At 54.3% G+C, this 21,014-nt stretch overlaps 6 protein-coding genes across 6 annotated transcripts; 2 read left to right on the top strand and 4 right to left on the bottom strand.

Annotated features, from left to right (window-relative positions):
- Window positions 1–1,428: 1,428 nt before the first annotated feature.
- Window positions 1,429–3,714, bottom strand: CLUP02_00411 (glucose-regulated protein; the record flags this gene model as incomplete). The annotated part of the gene is made up of 5 exons (XM_049279460.1): window positions 1,429–1,614; window positions 1,671–3,159; window positions 3,218–3,329; window positions 3,410–3,482; window positions 3,580–3,714. The coding sequence occupies 5 exons, from the start codon at window positions 3,712–3,714 to the stop codon at window positions 1,429–1,431; spliced, it is 1,995 nt and encodes a 664-aa protein (XP_049135417.1).
- A 1,287-nt stretch (window positions 3,715–5,001) lies between these two features.
- Window positions 5,002–5,404, bottom strand: CLUP02_00410 (uncharacterized protein; the record flags this gene model as incomplete). Its single annotated transcript, XM_049279459.1, has 2 exons — window positions 5,002–5,249; window positions 5,365–5,404. The coding sequence occupies 2 exons, from the start codon at window positions 5,402–5,404 to the stop codon at window positions 5,002–5,004; spliced, it is 288 nt and encodes a 95-aa protein (XP_049135416.1).
- Window positions 5,405–5,655: 251 nt separating this feature from the next.
- CLUP02_00409 (elongation factor Tu GTP binding domain-containing protein) lies at window positions 5,656–8,496 on the bottom strand (the record flags this gene model as incomplete). Its single annotated transcript, XM_049279458.1, has 5 exons — window positions 5,656–6,860; window positions 6,913–7,110; window positions 7,161–7,922; window positions 7,960–8,367; window positions 8,430–8,496. The coding sequence occupies 5 exons, from the start codon at window positions 8,494–8,496 to the stop codon at window positions 5,656–5,658; spliced, it is 2,640 nt and encodes an 879-aa protein (XP_049135415.1).
- A 321-nt stretch (window positions 8,497–8,817) lies between these two features.
- CLUP02_00408 (T-complex protein 1) lies at window positions 8,818–10,712 on the top strand (the record flags this gene model as incomplete). Its single annotated transcript, XM_049279457.1, has 5 exons — window positions 8,818–8,827; window positions 8,886–8,903; window positions 8,963–9,011; window positions 9,080–10,196; window positions 10,251–10,712. 5 exons carry the CDS (start codon window positions 8,818–8,820, stop codon window positions 10,710–10,712), a joined length of 1,656 nt encoding a protein of 551 aa, XP_049135414.1.
- A 68-nt stretch (window positions 10,713–10,780) lies between these two features.
- Window positions 10,781–15,425, bottom strand: CLUP02_00407 (VHS domain-containing protein; the record flags this gene model as incomplete). Its single annotated transcript, XM_049279456.1, has 15 exons — window positions 10,781–10,823; window positions 10,880–11,096; window positions 11,212–11,887; window positions 11,971–11,994; window positions 12,088–12,172; window positions 12,267–12,341; window positions 12,398–12,500; window positions 12,562–12,656; window positions 12,744–12,798; window positions 12,958–13,030; window positions 13,096–13,922; window positions 13,978–14,770; window positions 14,829–15,113; window positions 15,171–15,303; window positions 15,352–15,425. 15 exons carry the CDS (start codon window positions 15,423–15,425, stop codon window positions 10,781–10,783), a joined length of 3,558 nt encoding a protein of 1,185 aa, XP_049135413.1.
- Window positions 15,426–17,251: 1,826 nt separating this feature from the next.
- CLUP02_00406 (ubiquitin carboxyl-terminal hydrolase) lies at window positions 17,252–20,504 on the top strand (the record flags this gene model as incomplete). The annotated part of the gene is made up of 2 exons (XM_049279455.1): window positions 17,252–19,534; window positions 19,584–20,504. 2 exons carry the CDS (start codon window positions 17,252–17,254, stop codon window positions 20,502–20,504), a joined length of 3,204 nt encoding a protein of 1,067 aa, XP_049135412.1.
- Window positions 20,505–21,014: the final 510 nt, after the last annotated feature.

The raw sequence follows: 21,014 nt of genomic DNA, 5'->3' as shown, positions 1-21,014 counted from the left end.
GATAGCGGTATCGAGAAAACGAGAGCACGAGAGATAGAACGGCTGGCTTGTAGCTATAAGTTACCTTACATATTATACTTCTTCTGCTCTAGCCATGTCCGTACACCAAAATCGTATACGGATACGGATACACGGCAGCATGAATGCCGTCAGGTATGGCTGCGTATCGAGCACGGAGTAGACCGAGTCATTCAAAACTGCCTCACTTCCTACTCAACTCTATCCAGCTACGCATTTACGCCATGACCCTCTCAGCCCGGAGTGAACGAGTAAAGAACAGACCTGTAAGATGGCCGTCGTCACAGCGTCGAGTCATTCAAAACCATCTCATATTAAACACAATAACAAGCAGAAGCCAATTCCACCCCGTGGTCTATGGTACCGTACAGGCGGGTAGTTTTAAGGTTTTTTTTCAGGAAGCCGAAGCCTCGTCTCCATCTCGTCATACTCCATAGTCAGTTCCCAGGTTTCGTGTAGACAGTTCGTCTCGTCTCGCTCCTTATATGAATACGCTTTGTTGCCAAGATTCTCCCTCCTTCTACTGCGCAGGGCTTTTACGAAATTCTAGCCGCCCGCTGGCGGGGAGGTAGGGGGGAGTAGTCCAGGGCTCCAGATTGATACTTTTAGCCATCCAAAAGTGACCGAACAGGATCACTTCATCTCGTTCCCGAGAAGACGACCCATTTTGGAAGTCCGCGATGCTCTCCATCGACATGATGAGCGGGACCTTGCTTTACCATCGCAGTATCCGCCATCGACGCGGCAAACTCACCGAAAGTGAGACTTTACTGAACCTCACTCACATTCTACGAAGTAGAGCACCATAGCCGACGAGAGAGATGGCCATAAAAGCTCGACAAATACATCTGGGCCAATCAAGCCGTCTGTTCGTGTGAGTCCCTCAGATGAGACTCAAAATGCTTGCCCCAGATTGACTGCCGGCCATCCCGCATATGCAGAGGAGACCCCAAAAAGCAAGTAAAGTTAAGTTGCACTCATCTTGCTCGGGGTCCTTCACGGGAAGTGCGGGACGAGTAGCAGCTTGAGGTGGAGGGAGAAGAGAGGAGGGATGAACCTTTCACCAGATGCCGGGTAACTATTTCATCAAAACTATGTAGAAGGGCAGTTTTGGAAAGCTCAAGATATGGAAACATTCAGCAGAGATATAACGTAGTCAAGAAGCTGAACCATTGAAGAGTCTACGACAGCATCAGATGATGCCTCTCAGTCACAACCACACAAGGGAACAAAGCATGTGTTCAAGAGGTCTCATTTATGCGTTGTATACTTTACACAATGGTGGAGCCATGCTCCATGCTGCCGACGCCGATTAACCTGCCAACACCAGAGACGAAAAATTGCATGGAATCTTTGGGTACTGTCTCTTTTGAATCCCGAAACGAAGCAACAACAACAAATCTATGGAATTTAGAGCTCGTCGTGGGAGGGGGGCTCGTCCTCGCCACCAGCGCCACCGGCGCCCTGGTACATCTTGGAGGTGATGGGGTAGGCGACGTTGGACAGCTTCTCCTTCTGCTCCTCGAAGTCCTCAGTGTTGGCGGTGGCGCCGTTCTCCTCAAGCCAGTCGGTGGTCTCCTTGACAGCCTCGAGGATCTGAGAATCATGTTAGTAATCTGTCGGTACGCGGTGAAAGGCTTGTGGCAACTTACAGTCTCCTTGTCCTCATCGTCAATCTTGCCACCAAGACCCTCGTCGTCGTTGACCTGGTTCTTCAGGGAGAAAGCGTAGTTCTCAAGACCGTTGCGAGCCTCAATGCGCTCACGGGTGGCCTTGTCCTCCTCGGCGTACTTCTCAGCCTCGGCGACCATGCGGTCAATCTCATCCTGGGTAAGACGACCCTTGTCGTTGGTAATGGTGATGGACTCCTGCTTGCCAGTGCCCTTGTCGTGGGCAGAGACCTTGAGAATTCCGTTGGCATCGAGCTCGAAGGAGACCTCGATCTGGGGAACGCCACGGGGCGCGGGAGGGATGCCAGTGAGCTCGAACTTGCCGAGAAGGTTGTTGTCCTTGGTAAGGGAACGCTCACCCTCGTAAACCTGGATGAGAACGACGGGCTGGTTGTCGGCGGCGGTGGAGAAGATCTGGCTCTTGCGGGTGGGGATGGGGGTGTTGCGCTGGATAAGCTTGGTCATGACACCTCCAGTGGTCTCGATACCGAGAGTCAAGGGGTTGACGTCCATGAGGACGATGTCCTCAGTACCCTCCTCACCGGAAAGGACACCGGCCTGAACGGCAGCACCGAAAGCGACGGCCTCATCGGGGTTGATGCCCTTAGAAGCCTTCTTTCCGCTGAAGTACTCCTCAATAAGGTTGACAACCTTGGGAATACGGGTAGAGCCACCAACAAGAACGATGTCGTCAACATCCTCCTTCTTGACCTTGGCGTCCTTGAGCACCTGCTCAACGGGCTTGAGGGTCTTCTTGAAGAGATCCATGTTGAGCTCCTCGAACTTGGCGCGGGTAAGAGTCTCAGAGAAGTCCTTGCCCTCGAAGAAGGCCTCGATTTCAATACGAGTGGACATCTGGGAAGAGAGGGTACGCTTCGCCTTCTCGGCCTCACGCTTGAGCTTACCCATGGCCTTGAGGTCCTTGGTGATGTCGACGTTGTTCTTCTTGTTGTAGGACTTGGCGAAGAAGTTGATGATGCGCTGGTCGAAATCCTCACCACCCAAGTGGGTGTCACCGGCGGTAGCCAGAACCTCGAAGACACCCTGGTCGATGGAAAGGAGGGAAACATCAAAAGTACCACCACCAAGGTCGTAGACGATGATCTGGCGCTCACCATCGGTCTTGTCAAGACCGTAGGCGATAGCGGCGGCGGTGGGCTCGTTGACAATGCGGAGAACGTTAAGTCCGGCAATGACACCAGCATCCTTGGTGGCCTGGCGCTGGTTGTCGTTGAAGTAGGCGGGGACAGTAACGACGGCGTGGGTAACCTTCTTGCCAAGGTAGGCCTCGGCGACCTCCTTCATCTTGCCCAAGATCATGGCGGAAACCTCTTCGGGGGTGAAGCGCTTGGCGGAGCCAGAAACCTCGACCTCAACGACGGGCTTGCCATCCTTCTCGATGACCTTGTAGGGGAAGTGCTTGATGTCGGACTGAACGGCCTTGTCGGAGAACTTCTGGCCAATCATACGCCTGAAAGAGTGATTAGCAATGTTATCTCGAGCGGTCGACGGTCGGGGTAGGAGCTCACTTGATATCGAAGATGGTGTTGGTGGGGTTAGCGGCGGCCTGGTTCTTGGCAGCGTCACCGACGAGTCTCTCCTCCTCGGTGAATGCGACGTAAGATGGGGTGATACGGTTTCCTATGAAGCAGCAGAGTCAGCAAAGTTGCTGGAATTGGGGGATCGGGAGCAGGAGCAGCTGCGACCACGATAAGACTTACCCTGGTCGTTGACGAGAATCTCAACCTTGCCCTTCTGCATCACACCGACGCAAGAGTAGGTAGTTCCAAGATCCTGAAGATTGGAAGTTAGAGAGAACGTCGCATTTATTTGAATCTGTTGGCGACAAAGGGCGCAATCGTCGTCAGGGAAGCTAGGAGGTGCAACTTACGATACCGATGACAGTTCCGTAGCTCTCAGTGTCCTGAGCCTGGGCAGTCTGAACGAAAGCCAGGGGGGAGAAGAGGAGAGCCATCCAGGCCAAGAGGCCGAAGCCCAAGGCCATCGAGTTTCTGGATCTCGACATTGTGAATTTCTGGCGGTGCCGTGAAGCTCCCCTGTGTGTGGTATTGGGATAGCTCTTTGTACCTCGAAAGATTGGTGTCGGGGGAAAAAAAGAAAGGAGAAAAAAGACGTCAAAGACGCGCTTATGAGAGAGAGGGTTTTTGGATTCCCTTCTACTATTTACACACCCAATCGAGTTGAGGTGGCTTTGGCAGTGGTGAATTGGGAGAGGTAAAGTGTCGGCGGTGGAAAGGAAGAGCTGCCGCCTTTATGAATGCCTTCTCCAAAAAAAAAAGTCGAGGTGTCCAGATTGCACAAAAGGCCAGATTTCACGTTGCGAGGCGCCACACGTGACAGGGGTCTCTTCCTTTTGGGGTGTGGGTGTCACTGATGGATCCTTACTGTGTGGACCCTTGGTGCAGCCGTACTCTATTTGGTGCCTTTGCCTAAGGCAAGGTATGGAAGGCACCACCTGCACGCAGCAGGTGAGCAGCAAGGTACCTCGATGCGCTGCTGCTCGGCAGATAGAGACACCCAAGGTTGGGATGGCAGGCAGGAATTAGGTGCTCGGGGGACACATCTCCGTTGCAGCAGAACAGTGAGAATGTACCGTGCGAGCTTTCTCCCCTAGCCACGGGAGTCAAGGTGTGCGCGCCTCACCGCTGCCGCTGCCTGCCGTCCGCGCTGGGGTCATTCCCTCCTGCCCCACCAAGGCTGCGATTCTGGAGATTTCGATTACTGGTGGTCCCCCCCTTGGACGTTTGGCACTTGGGGGAGTCTTGAACGTGGCCTTTCTGTTCGCTTTGCTTCCACAGCTTCGGTTGAGTTCTATGCCGCAGTCTGACAAACTTCCAAGGCACCTTGTGTGTTTGTAAATTTCCATTGGAAGTGACTCACGATCCAGCAAAAATTACCTTACTTGCCCCCATGGTGAGAGGCAACGAACTTGGCCACTTCCTTTGCAATCCTACTTGGGTGGCATCTCATTGATTCTTGGTAGCCTTGCAGTGTCCTCTGCCTACCTATCTAGTGGTCTACCTGTCCCATTCAACTTGCAAAGCAGCTCCCGGAAGGAACAGAGTGGCCTCAAACCAACCGGTCCAACCCCCCAATCCATCTCGATCTCGGGAAGAGCCATGCGCACCTCTCCCCTTTCGAGAATATTCCCACCACTGGCCTACCTACAGCCTGCGGGGGGGAGGGGGAAAAAGGAGGAGCGCGGCAATACGGTAAGCGGAAGGTGCTAATTCGTAGGTAAGGCGAGAGCGACAAGGTAAGGTACGCGACACTTTACCTCACTTAAGGTGCTCTAAGCAGTGCCATCCCGTCTTTCGCCCTGAGATGAGGGGGGCCACGGGGGGCTGCAAGCCGTAAAGAGGGGGGAAGTATGCAGGGGTTGAGCTTTGGCTGCTGGCCCATGCTCTCCCGAGGCGGCGCGTGGGCACGACGGCGTCATTTCCGTCGCTTCAGCCGGATGGGGCCATGTTAATCTGTCAATTTGGCCTTTTCGAGAGGCAAGATAGGTACGGATACCATAGAACACAATGACAGATTCCACTGTCCAAGACCACCAAAACAGTCCAAAGAGTCACCCACGCAGTCATTCAACCCCTAAGAAGGAAGGAGAATTGCAAAGTGAGCGTTGTCAGCTTGGTTCGCAAAATAGCTCAACCATAATCAAGGATCCGTGGTGGTGCTTGGAAACTGTTCATTTCGCATCTACGGATATCTAAGTTATGAATTAGGCACGCCCCCATTGGCTGCGCTTCAACTAAAGTTGCAGCCAACTCTATTTTCAGCACACCCAACTGACCCCAACTTTAACCGAGCCTCAATGCCAGCGCCGCCTGTCCTAACTTAACTCGCACGCCATGCATGGGAATATCTCGTTCCGGTCGTCAAGTGCCCACCACCTGCTATATACGAATCCGCGCCACGTTGCTTCTTTCGATTCTACACCGTTTTATTCCAGCAACCCTGCCGCGATTGTCTCGCCACCACTGCGTAGCACCACTCGCTGCCCAGCCTCCAACGGCACTTTCGAGTCAAGCTTGACAACAACCCGCGCAACCTTGCCTGGCTGCACGATCCTGGGGTTCTTCTTCACCGTCGCTCCCGTCAACTTGTCCAGTACGGCTGGGATGACCTCAACTCTCCCAGCCGCATGCAGACGACCACGGTGGACGTCCACCGGCATTGGCATCAAGTGGTCGAAGGCCAGTACCTTCATAGTCAGCCTGTCGCTTGTCTCAATGGGAGCTGCCTTGGTGCTGATGATATCGCCCACGCGTACGTGAATCGGGTCGATGCCGTACAGGCCGATGTTTACGTTCTGTCCCGCAACGGCCCATTCTTGTACATCGGCGTCTACCTCGATCGATCGTATTGAGGCAGACTCTCCACTTGGCTGCACAATCAATGCCTCGCCATTTTGTACCGTGCCCGATTCTATCCGGCCAGCTACAGTGAGTTGACTTTGCTGCGATCTGTATATTTCCGAAATCGACATTCGGAAAGGCTTCTCAATCGCTCTCGCCATTGGATCAGAGTCTTCCAACGCCTCAATGAGTGTCGGGCCTGTGTACCATGACAGACCCTCATCGGCTGGCTTCTCCACCAAATTGGCGCCGCTGAGTCCCGATATGGGTACGAAGGTGACGTTCTTGAGTATGAAGCCATTGCCTTTCATGAAGCCAGTGACCTGCTCTGAGATTTCATCAAAGCGATCCTTTGACCATCCAACCATGTCCAGCTTATTCACAGCGACGATGACTCGCTGGACACCCAGACTTCTCAGGAGCAGAGCATGCTCTCTTGTCTGGCCCTTCAAGCCCTTCTCGAAAGCTCCCGTGTTGGCGTCAATGACGAGAATAGCAAAGTCTGCCTGGCTTGCTCCAGCAATCATGTTTGGGACAAAGTCCCGATGACCAGGGGCGTCGAGAATCGTAAACCGTGTCTTTTCCGTCTCAAACATATTCGTGGCGATGTCGATGGTAACACCACGCTCCCGCTCCTCCTCTCGCTGATCCATGACCCAGGCAAGAGCGAATGACGACTTTCCAATCTTCTCACCCTGGCGTCGATAACGATCGATCAGATGTTGCTCAATGTACTTTAGTTCCAAGAGCAATCTGCCCATCAATGTGCTCTTGCCAGCATCAACGTGTCCTATTGGGTATTAGTTGTATGTTTGGGAGGGGAAAGGTACAGATTGACTCACCAACTACCACAAAGCTGGCGCTTCTCTTGTTTTCGCTCTTTGCGAACTCCTTTACGACATCCAGCTTTTTGTTCTTCGGTGCTGCTGAGTCGTCGAGTTGAAGTTGCTTCATCTCGGAATTGGGGGTTTGTGAGCCACTTGACTTGGCCACCACTTTTTTGCTTGCGCTCTTGGCGGCAGCGTCGAACTTGGAGCCCGCTAGAGATCATTAGAGTCAGCATCTTACTGTGTCTTCGCGAATCGCGAACCTTTCGCCTGAGCAGCGAGCACGACATCGTCAGGGCTTGGTTGAGAGAAAGCACTGGGCACATAGGCGGAAGAGTCCATGTACGGCAGGGAGTACGTCTGAGAGGCGGCGGCAGTATCTTGAGCAGGTCCGAACAGGGTCTGAGCAAAGGCAGACGGCCTCGTAGATGGGACTACGAAGCAGTCATCCTCAGTCTTCTTTCGATCCTCGGCAGAGAGTTCATTGGCCGTGTCGACATCCATACTGACTGCTTCAGACGCTGCGTCGGCCTGCTGCGAGGGCGAAGCTGATTTTGAGATTTGAGTCTTCGCGGCAGGGTCTTCTGCCAACTTTTGTCGCTTCGCTAGTATGCTCAACCCGCCTCTCTGGTTCTCCTTGGACGATTCATCAATGGCAAGAGTTGACATTCTCTTCTCGGCTCGATCAACCTTGTCGTCTGTCTTGTTCACCTCGGTCGTCTTCTTCTTTCGTGCTGCAGCAAGGGCCTGAAGCTTTGATAGCTTAGGACCATCACCGCCGCCTAGAAGCCCCCCAGGAACGGGACGAGGGGGGACAAAGACGGCCTGTCGGCTCTTGGGAACATTCATCCATGAAATGCCGTGGAAGTAAGAAGCAGGGGATAGTGGTGCCACCCTGGGAACTGGATATGTCGAAGTTGATACCATGCCGTAAGTCGTAGTCTTGTCGTCCATGCCTCCGCAACCAAACCCATCTGCTGCCGAAACGCTCAACTTCTGGTACTGCCGCCACCTCTCCGGGAACCCTGCCCTCACATGACTTTTAGAAGAAAATGAACTTACCATCTTTAGCCTTCTTCTCCTGCTTGGGCGCAGGTGGAGGTGCGATGAATTTCTTCTGTAGATAAGACACCGTCTTCTCGATGTCGTAATAGTAGTGCCACAGCGACTCTTGAATTTGCTGCACAGTCACTTTGTCGGCATCAGGACCAAGGGTGCTCTGCACTGTCGCAGTTCCTATTGCCATGGCCTCACGATCCTCTGCGCTGAGTTGATCAGCCTCTCCCTCCTCTTCGTAGTCATCGCCCTCGAATTCGTCGAGGGCCTCGTCATAGTCGAGGTTGCGTACTGCCTGGTGGCGCGACATGTTGACGTAGTTGGGGTAGGTGAGCTTGGTGTTCTTTGTGGATGGATTGGGGAGAGGGGATGTCGCAGAGACCCAAGCTCTCAAGGTAAGAAAATGAAAGTGATCTGGGTGGTATGTGATACCCAGTGAATTGTTCACTCGACCGGGGGGATAGAAGCTCTTTAACAACTAGTTTTGCAGCTTTTCGGAGATGACGCTGTGGACTTGAGTTTGGTCATGGCCTGAAGTGGCATGTGTGGGGCGCTTGGGGCGCTTTGGTCATGGCCACCGCAAGAGCCATGGAGGGGCAACCACGTCCATGGCGGGGTACTTGCTGTTGCCTTCCAGGCCTTGCTAGGCGGTGAGCCGCCGGATTATCTGCACCCCGGCAACCGAAGCTTCTGGTCCCCCAGAATGGCAGGCACCACCAATTATTCAGAAATTTTGGTCCACCACGACCCGGTCCTTGGAGCTCAACCCCCCTCAACGCACGATACCTCTCCTTCCCCCGGCGTCACTCCCAGTTGAATCGCACTACCCATCCGAAACCCCAGCGACGTGCGAAAACCTTCAACATGGCTATGAGTATGTGGTACCCTTCCCTGTGAAATTCATTGTTGCATGCAGCTAACATCATGTCTAGACCTTGATATGGCCAATGGTAATCAATGCCACGATCCGAGCTTCGAGACCACATATACTGACGAAATGACACTGTAGCGGCCGTGATGAAGGACGAGCAAGGCCGTCCCTTCATCGTTGTCAGAGAGTAAGCTCGCCCTCTCTTGCCCTACCCCGAACCCCTGATAAGGAGACCCAGGACTGATTGCCCCGCAGCCAAGGAAAGAAGAAGAGACAATATGGCAACGAAGCCGTCAAGAACCACATCCTCGCCGCCAGAACGGTCGCGAATATCGTCAAGACCTCCCTGGGTCCTCGTGGCCTCGATAAGATTCTCATCTCCCCCGATGGAGACATCACAGTGACAAACGACGGCGCCACGATTCTGCAACAGATGGAGATCTCAAACCACGTCGCTAAGCTGTTGGTGGAGCTTTCAAAGTCGCAAGATGACGAGATTGGTGATGGCACAACCGGCGTCGTCGTGCTTGCTGGTGCTCTCCTTGAGCAGGCGGCAGAGCTGATCGATAAGGGAATCCACCCCATCCGCATTGCGGACGGATACGACCAGGCTTGCGACATCGCCGTGTCGGAGCTTGACAAGATTTCAGATGTCATCGAGTTCAGCAAAGAAGAGACAGGAAACCTGCTGAAGGTTGCACGAACAAGTTTGGGCAGCAAGATTGTTTCCAAGGCACACGACCAGTTCTCTCAGATCGCAGTGGACGCTGTCCTCTCCGTTGCCGACCTGGACCGGAGGGACGTTGACTTTGAGCTGATCAAGGTCGATGGCAAGGTCGGAGGAGCTCTGGAGGATACTATGCTCGTCAAGGGCGTCATTATCGACAAGGATTTCTCTCACCCCCAGATGCCTTCCGAAGTCAAGGACGCCAAGATCGCCATTCTTACCTGCGCCTTCGAACCCCCTAAGCCCAAGACTAAGCACAAGCTCGACATCACCAGCGTTGAGGAGTACAAAAAGTTGCAGAGTTACGAACGCGAGAAGTTTATCGAGATGATTCAACAAATCAAGGATGCCGGTGCCAACTTGGCTCTCTGCCAGTGGGGTTTCGACGATGAGGCGAACCACCTGCTGCTCCAGAACGACTTGCCTGCCGTGCGGTGGGTTGGAGGACCGGAGATCGAGTTGGTGGCTATTGCGACAAACGGCCGTATCGTGCCGCGGTTCGAGGACCTCAAGCCCGAGAAGCTCGGAACTGCAGGTATCGTCAGAGAAATGACCTTTGGCACAACAAGAGAGAAGATGCTGGTCATTGAGGAGTGCGCCAACACCCGCGCGGTGACCGTCTTTGTGCGCGGTAGCAACAAGATGGTGCGTTCCTGACAAAATGTTTGAGATTAACCAAAAGCTAACCCCCAATGTTAGATCATCGACGAGGCGAAGCGCTCCCTCCACGATGCCTTGTGCGTCGTGCGCAACCTTGTCAAGGACAACCGCGTGGTCTACGGTGGTGGTGCTGCCGAGATTGCCTGCTCATTGGCAGTCGAGGACGCCGCCGCCAAGACCCCTGGCCTTGAGCAATACGCCATGCGCGGATTTGCCGAGGCCCTCGACGCTGTCCCGATGGCCCTGGCCGAGAACAGTGGTCTGAACCCCATCGCGACGCTGGCCGACATCAAGAGTCAGCAGGTCAAGGCCGGTCCTGGAGTCCGTGGCAAGCTCGGTGTCGACTGCATGCAGCGCGGCAGCAACGACATGAAGGATGCATTTGTCATCGACCCCCTTATCAGCAAGAAGCAGCAACTCCAGCTCGCGACGCAATTATGCCGTATGGTCCTGAAGGTGAACAACGTCATTGTTGCCGGGTCCGGCGAGGAAGACTTTTAAAAGTTTATAAAACGGTAAAAAAGGTTCTAGATAGGTCTATGGTGTTTGGGATTATACCAAGCTGTGTACTATGCAAATAGAGAGGCCCCCACAATGTCGAGACCATGATTTCTGTCCTCCCACGCAACGAACCGTCTAGTGCTTGCCCTGCCCCTCTTGCCACTTACTGCATCCAGCCTCTCTCGGGGCTGTACTTGAGATACGGCTCCATTTCACGATAGAAGGTTTGGCGGAGCTCGGCCTGTTGCTCAGGCGTCGGGCGGGTGTCCTCGCCCTTACGGCGCTGCCAGCTCTCCTGCGTCTCTTTGAGGAGGGCCTTGGGGTCCTGTCCCGTGGCATCTTCGAATTCGTACGATCTGTACTCGGTGTTTTCCCAGCCAGTTGCTACACTTAGAATTAGTGAACGGCTCCCATCTCACTCAACTCCATGCCATCGGGGTGTCCATAGAAGACATTCAAGAAACAAATAAAGAATCTCGAAAACGAGAAAAACACGTACCCTTCTTGGGAGCAATCCCATACCAATCATCCGTCAAAAAGTGCAAAATGCCACCGTGCGTGACGACCACGACCTGCGCGTCCCCCGACACATCCCCGCCCACGAGCTCCCTCAGCGCCCTCCTCGCCTCGGCAGACCTCGCCTCCAGCTTCTCCAGCGTCGGCTCCCATCTCGAGCCGGGGCCGGCCTTGTCGATCCAGTCCTCGGGCACCCTGCTGAAATCCACGCGGCCGGCGAACTCGGCCTCAACGTCCTTGATGGCTGAGCCGGTGTCGCACGGCGCGTCGGAGACTTCTTGTACCTCGGGCAGGGCGAGGACTTTGAGAGAGGAGCCCGGAGAGCCAGAGGAGGAGGAGTCGGAACCGAAGCCGAGGAGGCAGGTGTAGAGGGTCCGGCGGAGGGGACTGGCGACGAGGTGGGTGATGCGGTCGTGGTGGGGGAAGGCGGCGCGGAGGTCGGCGCACTGCTGTTTTCCCTTTTCTGTGAGGAGGGGGTCGCGGAGGGCTTCGTTTTCGAGGGAGAGGTTGTGGAAGCCTTGGGCGTGGCGGACGAGGTGGATTTGGACTGGCATTTTGTTTGAGGTTGTGGTTGGTTTTTTTGAACTTTTCTTCAGGTATGATGATGACGAGCTTGAGATGAATTGGCGGGGTGGCGGGGCAAGATGCTTGTGTGTATGCTGTTACACAGTGTCTTTGATTCTAGTGAGAAACAGAAAGTGAAAAAAGTAGCATTCAGTCTAATTGAATCTCTAAATTTCACAATGGAAATGGGAAAGACGGGGTTCTCGACAGATGTTCGGATGGTTCACGATCCAATTATATATAAACGAAAGCTCTAGCAAGTTGAGAGGATGAGCTACGTAATGCGTCCCTCCACCCCCCAATTCTCGGGAAAGTTTCCTTGTTTGGCGTGGGTGTGGGCAGTCCGGTGGAGGGAACGGGAAAGTCTGTTCAGCCTGTGTCTAGAAATGACTCAGATGAACCGCCTTTACCTTGGGACGGGCGTCGGAACACACCTAAACTAATAAGCAGACACCCGAGTAGAGAAATCATGACACCGGACGGGTTCCACGTGGGTTGCCATAGGGGCCTTCTACGGTGCCTTGCCTTGTGTTGCGGCGCTTCGCGTTGCTGGTTTCAAGAATGCTTGAAAGCTAAGCTGCTGTAATAGCGGTCCGCAGTCGCACCATTCGGCGCCGATGACCGGAGCGGAAAGTGGAGTCTCACGCCGCGCTGGCGCCGTGCCGTGGTTGGCCGGAGGGGGTTGGACGCGGGCTTTTGTTGCTTCTTCTGCATGATTGGTCCGGCAAGAGGGGCGGGTGGCCGGCTACCTTACCTCGCCTTACCTTACCTACGGTCAAAAGCCGGTGGAATGGATTTCTACTTCTAGATTTGCTCCCCGGCGGAAATTGTGAGTCAGAAGGAATTGTTGACTTTGATGATGCGCTTTAATATCGTTTGAGAAGGCTCGTGACGGGCGAGGATAATTACAGAGTAAGATAGTTAAGAGGGCTACAGTCATGGCCTAGGCACGCAAAGTTGACGTGCGGGAAGCCTGTGTTGGAAATGTACATGTTAAAGGGGGATTCTGAACGTGGTATTCACCCGCGTCCGTGTGTTAGTAAGGTAATGCTAGATTAATCATTCACATAAGCCCTTGCCTGGATGCTCCGACCTGAGTCTTCACATAGGGTCCATTATCAACATCACAGTCACAAGTTGGACAGTAATTATGATCCAATAAAACTTTCATTTTGTAGCTCATTCTCAAGTCTGAAGATGCTAGTGTTGGGCTCTCCCTGACCCTGAAACGCCGAGAGCTAATGGCCTGCATGCTTCCTGATTACTTTCCTGTCTTTCAAAGATCAATGAGACTCTCCTCCACTGCCGGCTGCTTAGGTGCGTTTTGCGGAGCAGACGGAAATGATTCCTGGGTATATCCGCTGTTGTACTGGCCTTGCCAATGCTGTTGAGGGTGCGCCGATTGCTGCGGTACTGATGGTTGCCAGTAGCTTTGCTGCTGGGGCGGAGCCTGTTGTTGCGTGGGCTGTTCCGGCTGGGCAGGCGTTTGAGTAGGTGTTTGTTGGGGTGGCATGGCCTGTCGGTATTGCACTGGCTGCTGAAGATTCGGGTATGGCGATGGGTTAGGATCCGCGTTCGGCGGAGCAGAAGGAGGTGCGCTAGGCTGCTGAGGGTTGAAGTAATAAGAAGCGTTGGGGTCTGCCGAAGGGGTGCCCGGAGGTTGACCTGGCTGGTTCTGGTGATTTGCTTGAGGCGGCTCGCTCGGAGCATAAGACTGCTGGGGTGCGTATTGGCCGTCAGGTACGGGACCAGCTCCGCTTCTCCAGCTATCCGTTCTTTGAGGCTCTTGGCCAGGATACGGTCCTCCCGGCGGACCAGCCATGGATGCGCGCTTGTCAAAAGTCGCGTACTGAGGTTGTGGAGTGTGCTGTGGGTGTTGTGCGTAGGCCTGAGGTGGCGGTGCGTGGCCGTAGTCCATCTGCTGTGATCCGGTATAGAAATTCTCGGCCAGGCCGGCACCCCCAGGTGCACTGCCTTGCAGCGTAGGGTAAGCGCCAGACTGGCGAGGGGGGAGATTGTATCCTCCCCCAATTGCGTGCTGGCTGTATGCCTTGGACAGGCGCTCTTCTAGCATTCTGTCGTAGTAGCGAACAACGGTGGAAAGTTTGGCATGTAGGTCGAGTAGTGTGTCTAGAGGCTGTGTGAGAAGACAGAGACGGACACCTGTAATTCCAGGGGTACTTACCATGCTTGCTCATAGTCTCGCCGTAAGTACGGGCAAGCTTAGGCCGCAGTGTGCCGATGCTATCGTAAAGTTCTTGGATTTGAGGCTCGCGCAGAATGGTGCCGGGGGGTTGTGTCTGCAGGCGGTCGACGAGAGTTGCAAAAAGGTTAATGTTCTCAGCCTCAACCGGTGTTAGCTCGTAATCGTTCTTGGGCAGAGAAAACTGCTGAGTAGGGTTTGGTCCGGGATTCGACGTGTGCTCCTTCAAGACTGCCGCATGTCTTTGCTTCTGCTCCTCCATATCAGCTAGCGAAGCGGCGATGGCAGCCTTGAGGTCGTCATCTTCCTCATCCGCGCCAGACGATGCTGCAGGCGCAGAGCTGCCGTTGACCTTGGGTCCCGAGGGACCATTGGCCGTAGGTGCAACGTAGCCCTGAGAGTAGCCTTTGACCTCCTCCAAGCTCATAGCTAGCGCCTTCTTCAGGTCCTCGTCGAATGCGTCGTCGACGCGGGCGTTGCGTGGTTGCATGGCCGATGTGCTTCGTGTCTTGTAAGGATAGGTGGGAGATCGGTCTTGCGACAGCGGCGAAGGTGGTGCAGCACCTCCCTTGGCCGATCTGTCCATGAGCTTCGCGTAGCAGCCGTCGTCGACGCGGACGGGCTGCATGATGCCGAGGTGGGGGAGGGGTAGCGACTTGGCCGAACATTGTTGATCGAAGCAGTTGCCGCAGTTTCGGCAGTGATGCTTTCGGTTCGTGAAGGTAAAGGCGGTGCGGCATCGCATGCAGACATCTGAATCCACCCACTCGGGGGGCTTTGAGAAGCTTGTCAGTTTGGGCTGGGAAGATTCATAGCCGTGGATGAGAACCTACCGCGCTGCTGTCGATCATGCTGCTGGAGACGCTGATTTTAGGAGGAAACTGATGACCTTCCCTTTGCAATGTCTTGTAGACCTCTCCGATGTATCCCAGTTCAAGGCGTCCTTCGGTGGCGGCGGCCCAAGATTGTATCAGCTCGAGAATCTTCTGCTTGACTTCGTGGTTAACGGCGGCGGGTCCGACAGCTTGAAGGAGGGAGGTCAGGTTGTCCATGAACTCCCTTGAGGCGATTTCGGCGAGGAAGTGGGTGCCTCCATTCTTTACACACGTGTCGGTGAGCTGCGGGCGGACAGAGTCAGTTCAGTCAAGCGTGATCAGGCAGCAACGATGACCTACATTCAGTGCGCTCAGCTGGGTATTAGGGTTCTTGTTGCCGATGCGCCTCTTCAAGGAGCGCATGGCCTCCTTAGGCTGAACGGTCTTTGATCTGATGACATCAGAGACCTCGAGATTCAGGGCGATATCCTCCCTGTGTCAATGTTAGAAGAGCATGACAACGGATGGCAGAGAGTCGTACAAGCTGCTGCCTGTGGCTTTCTCAATTTGCTCGTCCAAGGCCGTGTTGGCCGAGCTGGACCACCAGCCCATCATTTTGAAGGCTGGAAATGTTTTGTCGGGCGGGGAGTTAGAGCAAACAGGCGGCTATCGATCGTCGGGATGGTTTATCTAGCTCGAGAAAGCGGGCGCGCAATCGCGAGGCTGTCGTCGTCTTTGTCGTCGTACGTAAAGCGGGCCAGATGGGTTGCGCGTATGTAGGAGATGTGGATGAAAGGCAAAGAGGAAAGCTTGTGTGTGTTTCTAATGGTTGCCCAGATGCGGCAGCCTCAGGGTCGGGTGTGCGTACACAGTAAGGTAAGGCCTAGTTGGAGATGCAGCAGGCTTAGGCGTAGTCGGCATAGGCTAGAGCAGTGGAGGCGTGGGCAGCTGCGGGCAGTGGTGTCGAACACAGACAAGGTCCGCTGGGTTACGTTGGCTTAGTACGAATGAGCAGGGGTTGGAATGTGTCGGGCAGTGGATGGACGGTGGATTTAGAGTCGCTGCCTTGGGTTGGAGGAGTCTAACTACGGATACCTATTGCATCTTCAGGTTGCTGTCGTCGCGGACTCGTGGCTGCTCCGCTTGGAACACGGCCCTGTGACGAACGGAGGTCTCCGCGCTAAACCCAAAGAAACAGTGTACTATTGAGAATGGGGGGAGGGAATGGGATTTTGGCAAGGCCAGCTGCCCACCTCAGCTCGTTCCCGTTTCCCCCAGAGCAGGCACGGAGTACGTATCCTCTATGAAGATGGCGGTGGAGCATCTGTGGCGCGTGCCATTTGAGGCTGAACTGGAGGCTTCGAGTTGGGAAGGAGACTCTTGTGAGGTGACTTGCTTTACGCTACTGGGCATGTGGGCTGGCAGCTACGTAATCAAGGGACCTCATTAGATACCTCACCTACCCAGGCCTGACTCTGCTTCCTGGGAGGCATAGTCACCAACTTCCAGTTTATGCTTTTCCGGTAGGCCTTCAGCAATAGACAATGTAATTTAGTTTCGGAGCAGATACTCTCATCAAAGGCAATAAACAACTCAACTGCCTAAAGTGGGCATTCATAAGCCAAGTTATATTGGTTGTGGCGCTGCATGATATATGAGTTGTCAAGGCCAAGGACGTGGATCATCTCCGTCAGTGCAAGTCGCCGCTCAAAACTCGGGGCCGGGTGACTTGAGGTGGGCAAGAAGCAGGGCACTGCCCGCCAGTTCCAGTGCCCGAACCGCTGTTCAGTCCGGATGCGTCAGTGAGATGGCCTCCACTGTGGTGGAAGGTGGTTTATTCCCCTGCTCTGCAGCGCAACGCCCTGGAGAAAGAGTACGGGCCCTGTCGGAAAAGGTACCGAGTCACCCCTCCCCAGCACAGCCGCCGCAACGGTACCGTTTCCTCTCCACAATGTCTTGCTATTGTTGAAACTGTTAGCGCCAGCGAGCGAGGCTGTCCCTCCACCACGGACCATCTGGCTTTCACAGGACCGCTGCGCACCTGCCAATCCAACTTCATCCATCAAAGACTGACATTCTTTCCTTTCGCCCATCCTACCCAACCACACCACGACCCTTCTTTTCGAGCTTCGTCTCAATCTAGAGAACAATGTCTATTCAACCTCGCCCTGCAGTACCCAAATAAACCATCCTGCGGCCAAACACAAACCTCTACAAAACTACCTAGTCTGCGTCACTGCCACTCATGACGAACCCGGCGCCAACTATCGTTGCGTCCCCGTCCTGTCCTCGTCCTCGTCCGACCTACCTCGACGCCTCCGATTTCCACACTTCCTCGACATCACCAGCGATAGCTTCCTTTCCCTGCATCCGAGCCACCACGCTTACAACGACATGATTCAAGCTCCATACCCGATTCCAAGACATCCATTTCCGTTCACATGAGCTCCACGGCCTCTTCAGCCACCAGAACCGTCCTCGGCGGCGGCGGCGGTCCGGTCTTATCCAACGGCTCCGGATTACATACCTTCGCTATGGGCGGAGATGGGGGCTCTGCCGGCCGCGGCGGCAAGCCCCCGCTGCCACATATAGATGACCTCACATCCACAGCTCCTCACATCGACATGAACCTACCCTTGCGCAAAATCCTCGAGATGGCTGACAACGCCATGCGACAAGCCGAGACCTTTCGTGACTTTGGTCGACCCGATATGGCCTTCAAAGAGTATATCAAGGCCTCCCTGATCGCTGTCAAATACGTGCCTATGCACACCGAGTCCGTGTCGGTCAAGGGCGGCCGCGGGGATCTGAACCGCATTTACACCGCCCTCATGAAGAAGATAGATTCACAGCATGGAAACTTTGAAAAGATCAAGGCCGACATCATTGCGGATAACCAGAAAACGGGCGTAAGACCCACCATATCAAGACCAACTTCCATCAGCAACGGGGATGCCATCCGCCCGCGGACACCGCAAAGCCCCCCGGGCCTGAGCCCCACACGAGCCGAAGCCGGGACGCAGGCCCACGGGTCGCCGGCAACGAAAACGAAGCCGGCGGTTCAACCGAAGCCCCAGTCGCTGCATGGGAACGTGATACGTTCCGGGGCCGGCGGCTCTGGCCTTCCTAAAAGCAAGGCCGCCGAAGACTTGGCTGCCCGTTTCGCCAATCTGCGAGGACCGGTGGCATTGCCCGGTCAGGACCCCCGCATACGGACGCACCCCATTATGCCCCCAAGACCGGCAGGACCAAGAGCGATGCCAGATCCGCCCGACAAGCCAAAGGTGGCCGTCGTGACAAGCCTACCAGATCTGCCCAAGATGCCAGATGCGATCTACAGCCCGGCCAGGGGGACTGTATCCAACGAAGCGGCTTCACTGCCTTCGAGCACACCAAGGGGCCTGTTCAGTCGGACAGGCTCTTCAGCTTCTATCAATACCGTCGTTGCGGCTAGTAGATCATCAGCCGACTACTTTAATGCCTCCAATGCTGCCGCTACTTCCAGAACCTCTAGCATTTCGATACCCGAGGGCGATTCAATTACTGCTGACGATCTAATGAACTACATCAAAAGGGGCTCCGCAACCCTACAAGTCTTAATTATCGATGTTCGGGGTCGAGAGGACTTTGACGAAGGCCACATACTTTCGCAAGCGGTCATCTGCATTGAACCTAGCATTCTCCTACGAGGAAATATCACAGCGGAGCAAATAGCCGAGAGCATGGTCCTCTCGCCTCCTCAGGAGTACCACCATTTCGAAAGGCGGGATGCTTTCGATCTTGTGGTGTTTCACGACCAGGATTCGGACTCAATACCGCGCTACATCTCTCCCGATATGGACGCTGCTGCTTTACTGTCTCTTCAACGCGCATTAACGTACTTCAACTACGGTAAAGACTTGAAGAACCCTCCTAAGCTGCTACAAGGAGGCTTAGATGCTTGGACCGACCTCATGGGCAGAAGCGCCCTCGCCACTTCACAGACTGCCGGTGCTGTTAGAGCACCCATGGCTCGTTCTCCGTTGAAACCTGCCATCTCCATCTCCAAGCCTAGCAGGAAGTACAAGGTGACGCCATTGAGGCCCGAAGAGGTCAAGCTCTGGGAGGAAACACTGCACCATGCTGAGATTGAGACGGCGCGGTCTCCCGGTTTCATGCATGTGCGCAGTACAGAGGAATTTTTGAGAAGATTCCCTGCGGTAGCCACAGAGCAGGAATCCATGCAGTCGCCAATCAGCCCTGATCGGCCAAACCATGGCTACTCCCAACATCATGGCGATATCTACTCCGAGTTACCATCGCCGCCTACTCGACCCGCGCCGGCTGTGCCTCGTCCGAGTTACAGTGGGTTATCGCAGACCCAGGATGATCACGAGGCTCACGCCGGTATTGCTATGGCTGCTCAGGGCCGGAATCTGAAGCAGGGTCCCCTTGCTCGTCCAGATTCTCCCTCGGTCGCAAACGCCGCCAAGGATACTTTGCACATCACAGGTCTCAACAACCCTGGTGTGTGGTGCTATGCCAACAGCACAATCCAAGTCCTTCGAATGTCGCCTGGGTTTGGCAGAGAGCTCGCCTCGTTTGAGTGGCAAAACATGTACAAGGTACCAAGGAAGGCCGACGAGAAGAATGATCACCCCCAGTTGATGTCTCGGATCTTATCCAACTTGTTCCACTGGCTAGAATCTGGCAAGTTTGACGTTATGAAGGCTCAAACGCTTATGGTTTGTCTTGCTCATCCTTCTCAGAGTAACAACTGCTGACTAGCAACAGGACTATTCTCGATCAGTCTGCGAGAAGAGCCGCATCAAGGATAAGGGCGATGAGTTCGGTGGCAGTCGACAACAGGATGCTCAAGAATTCATGTCATGGCTCCTAACCTACCTCCACGACGAGACAAATCAACGTCGAGACCGCGCTGAACCAGACAATATCCCTCCGCCTCAAATGGGGGGCGGCAAATCAATGTTGCAAGGCAGTTACGAGTGGTGGGGTCAATATCAGAAGAAGAACTTATCCATCGTCGACAAATACTGGCGAGGCTTGGAGCTTTCGACTGTGGTCTGCACGCAGTGCAACAACCGCACATACACCTGGTCTCACTACGACTTTCTTTCGGTGCCCGTCAACTCAAAGCTTCACACCCTTGAAGACTGCGTGAGGTCGTTACTCGAACCCGAAATTCTTGCGGACTATCAATGCGACAACTGCAAGAAAAGGGTACAGGGCAGAAAACAGTCCAAGCTTGCACGGATGCCTGAACTATTTTGTCTCTCTTTGAAACGATTCAGTTACACGGAGTACGGTAGAGCATCAAAGGACAGCAGCAAGATTACGTGGGACTTCAACAAATTCAACCTCGACGAGTTCTTTATACCGCCTGAAGAACGCCAGACGGTGGGTCCTCCACCGGACCAGAAATTTGAGCTCCCGTTCGACTATGAGTGCTACGCTGTCATTGTCCACTCGGGATCATCCATCAGTACTGGACACTATTACGCCTATGTCAGAGACTCCAACACCCCCGACCCGGCGGCTTGGTACAAGATCAACGATTCCAAAGTCACTCACATTCGAATCGATGGGACAGGACGAGGGTCTGACGTAAGCGATACGGTGTTCAGAAACGGCAGCAGCGACGTGCCGTATCTTATCTTCTTCCGGAGAAAAGGCGGCCGGTCGACGGGGAGATGAGAAGTAAGTGGTGGTAATAGAGAATTGGAGTTGGGGGAGAAGGATGTCACATGGCGAGGTACTAGAAAGATTCTGGATTATCTCGAAAGCACTTCTCTCATTCCTTCTTTCATGTATAGAACGGGGATGTGCGTATGTTGCTTTCCCAGCATGGCAATGATGTGCGTGTGATTGTGTGTGTGGGTGGGTGTGTATTACCTGAGTCGAAAGAGAGGCCGATGTGTTTCGAGCGCTTTATAAGCATGGCGTCTAGGCGGTTTGTTGAAAGCCCCTTTTTGTTTGTGTGGGGGTAATGGGATTCGCTATGAGGCCACGACAGTATAGTTTATACAATGAAAGAGTTCTACATGCGCATCTTGATCGAGAGATATGCAAACTAGAAGGACTCGATTTTCGGGACTGAATTGCGATTCGGTTCCTACAGGGTACCGGTATGACGGGATCGAATTGCAGGTGAGTCTAGATCATGCTTATCTGTTGAAGCCCAGTTCTGACGTGACCTTGAGCACT

Source organism: Colletotrichum lupini, chromosome 1, assembly GCF_023278565.1.
Source record: "Colletotrichum lupini chromosome 1, complete sequence".
NCBI classification, from domain to species: domain Eukaryota; kingdom Fungi; phylum Ascomycota; class Sordariomycetes; order Glomerellales; family Glomerellaceae; genus Colletotrichum; species Colletotrichum lupini.
The sequence above is the reverse complement of the archived record's forward strand: the minus strand, read 5'-3'. Positions and strand labels throughout refer to the sequence as shown.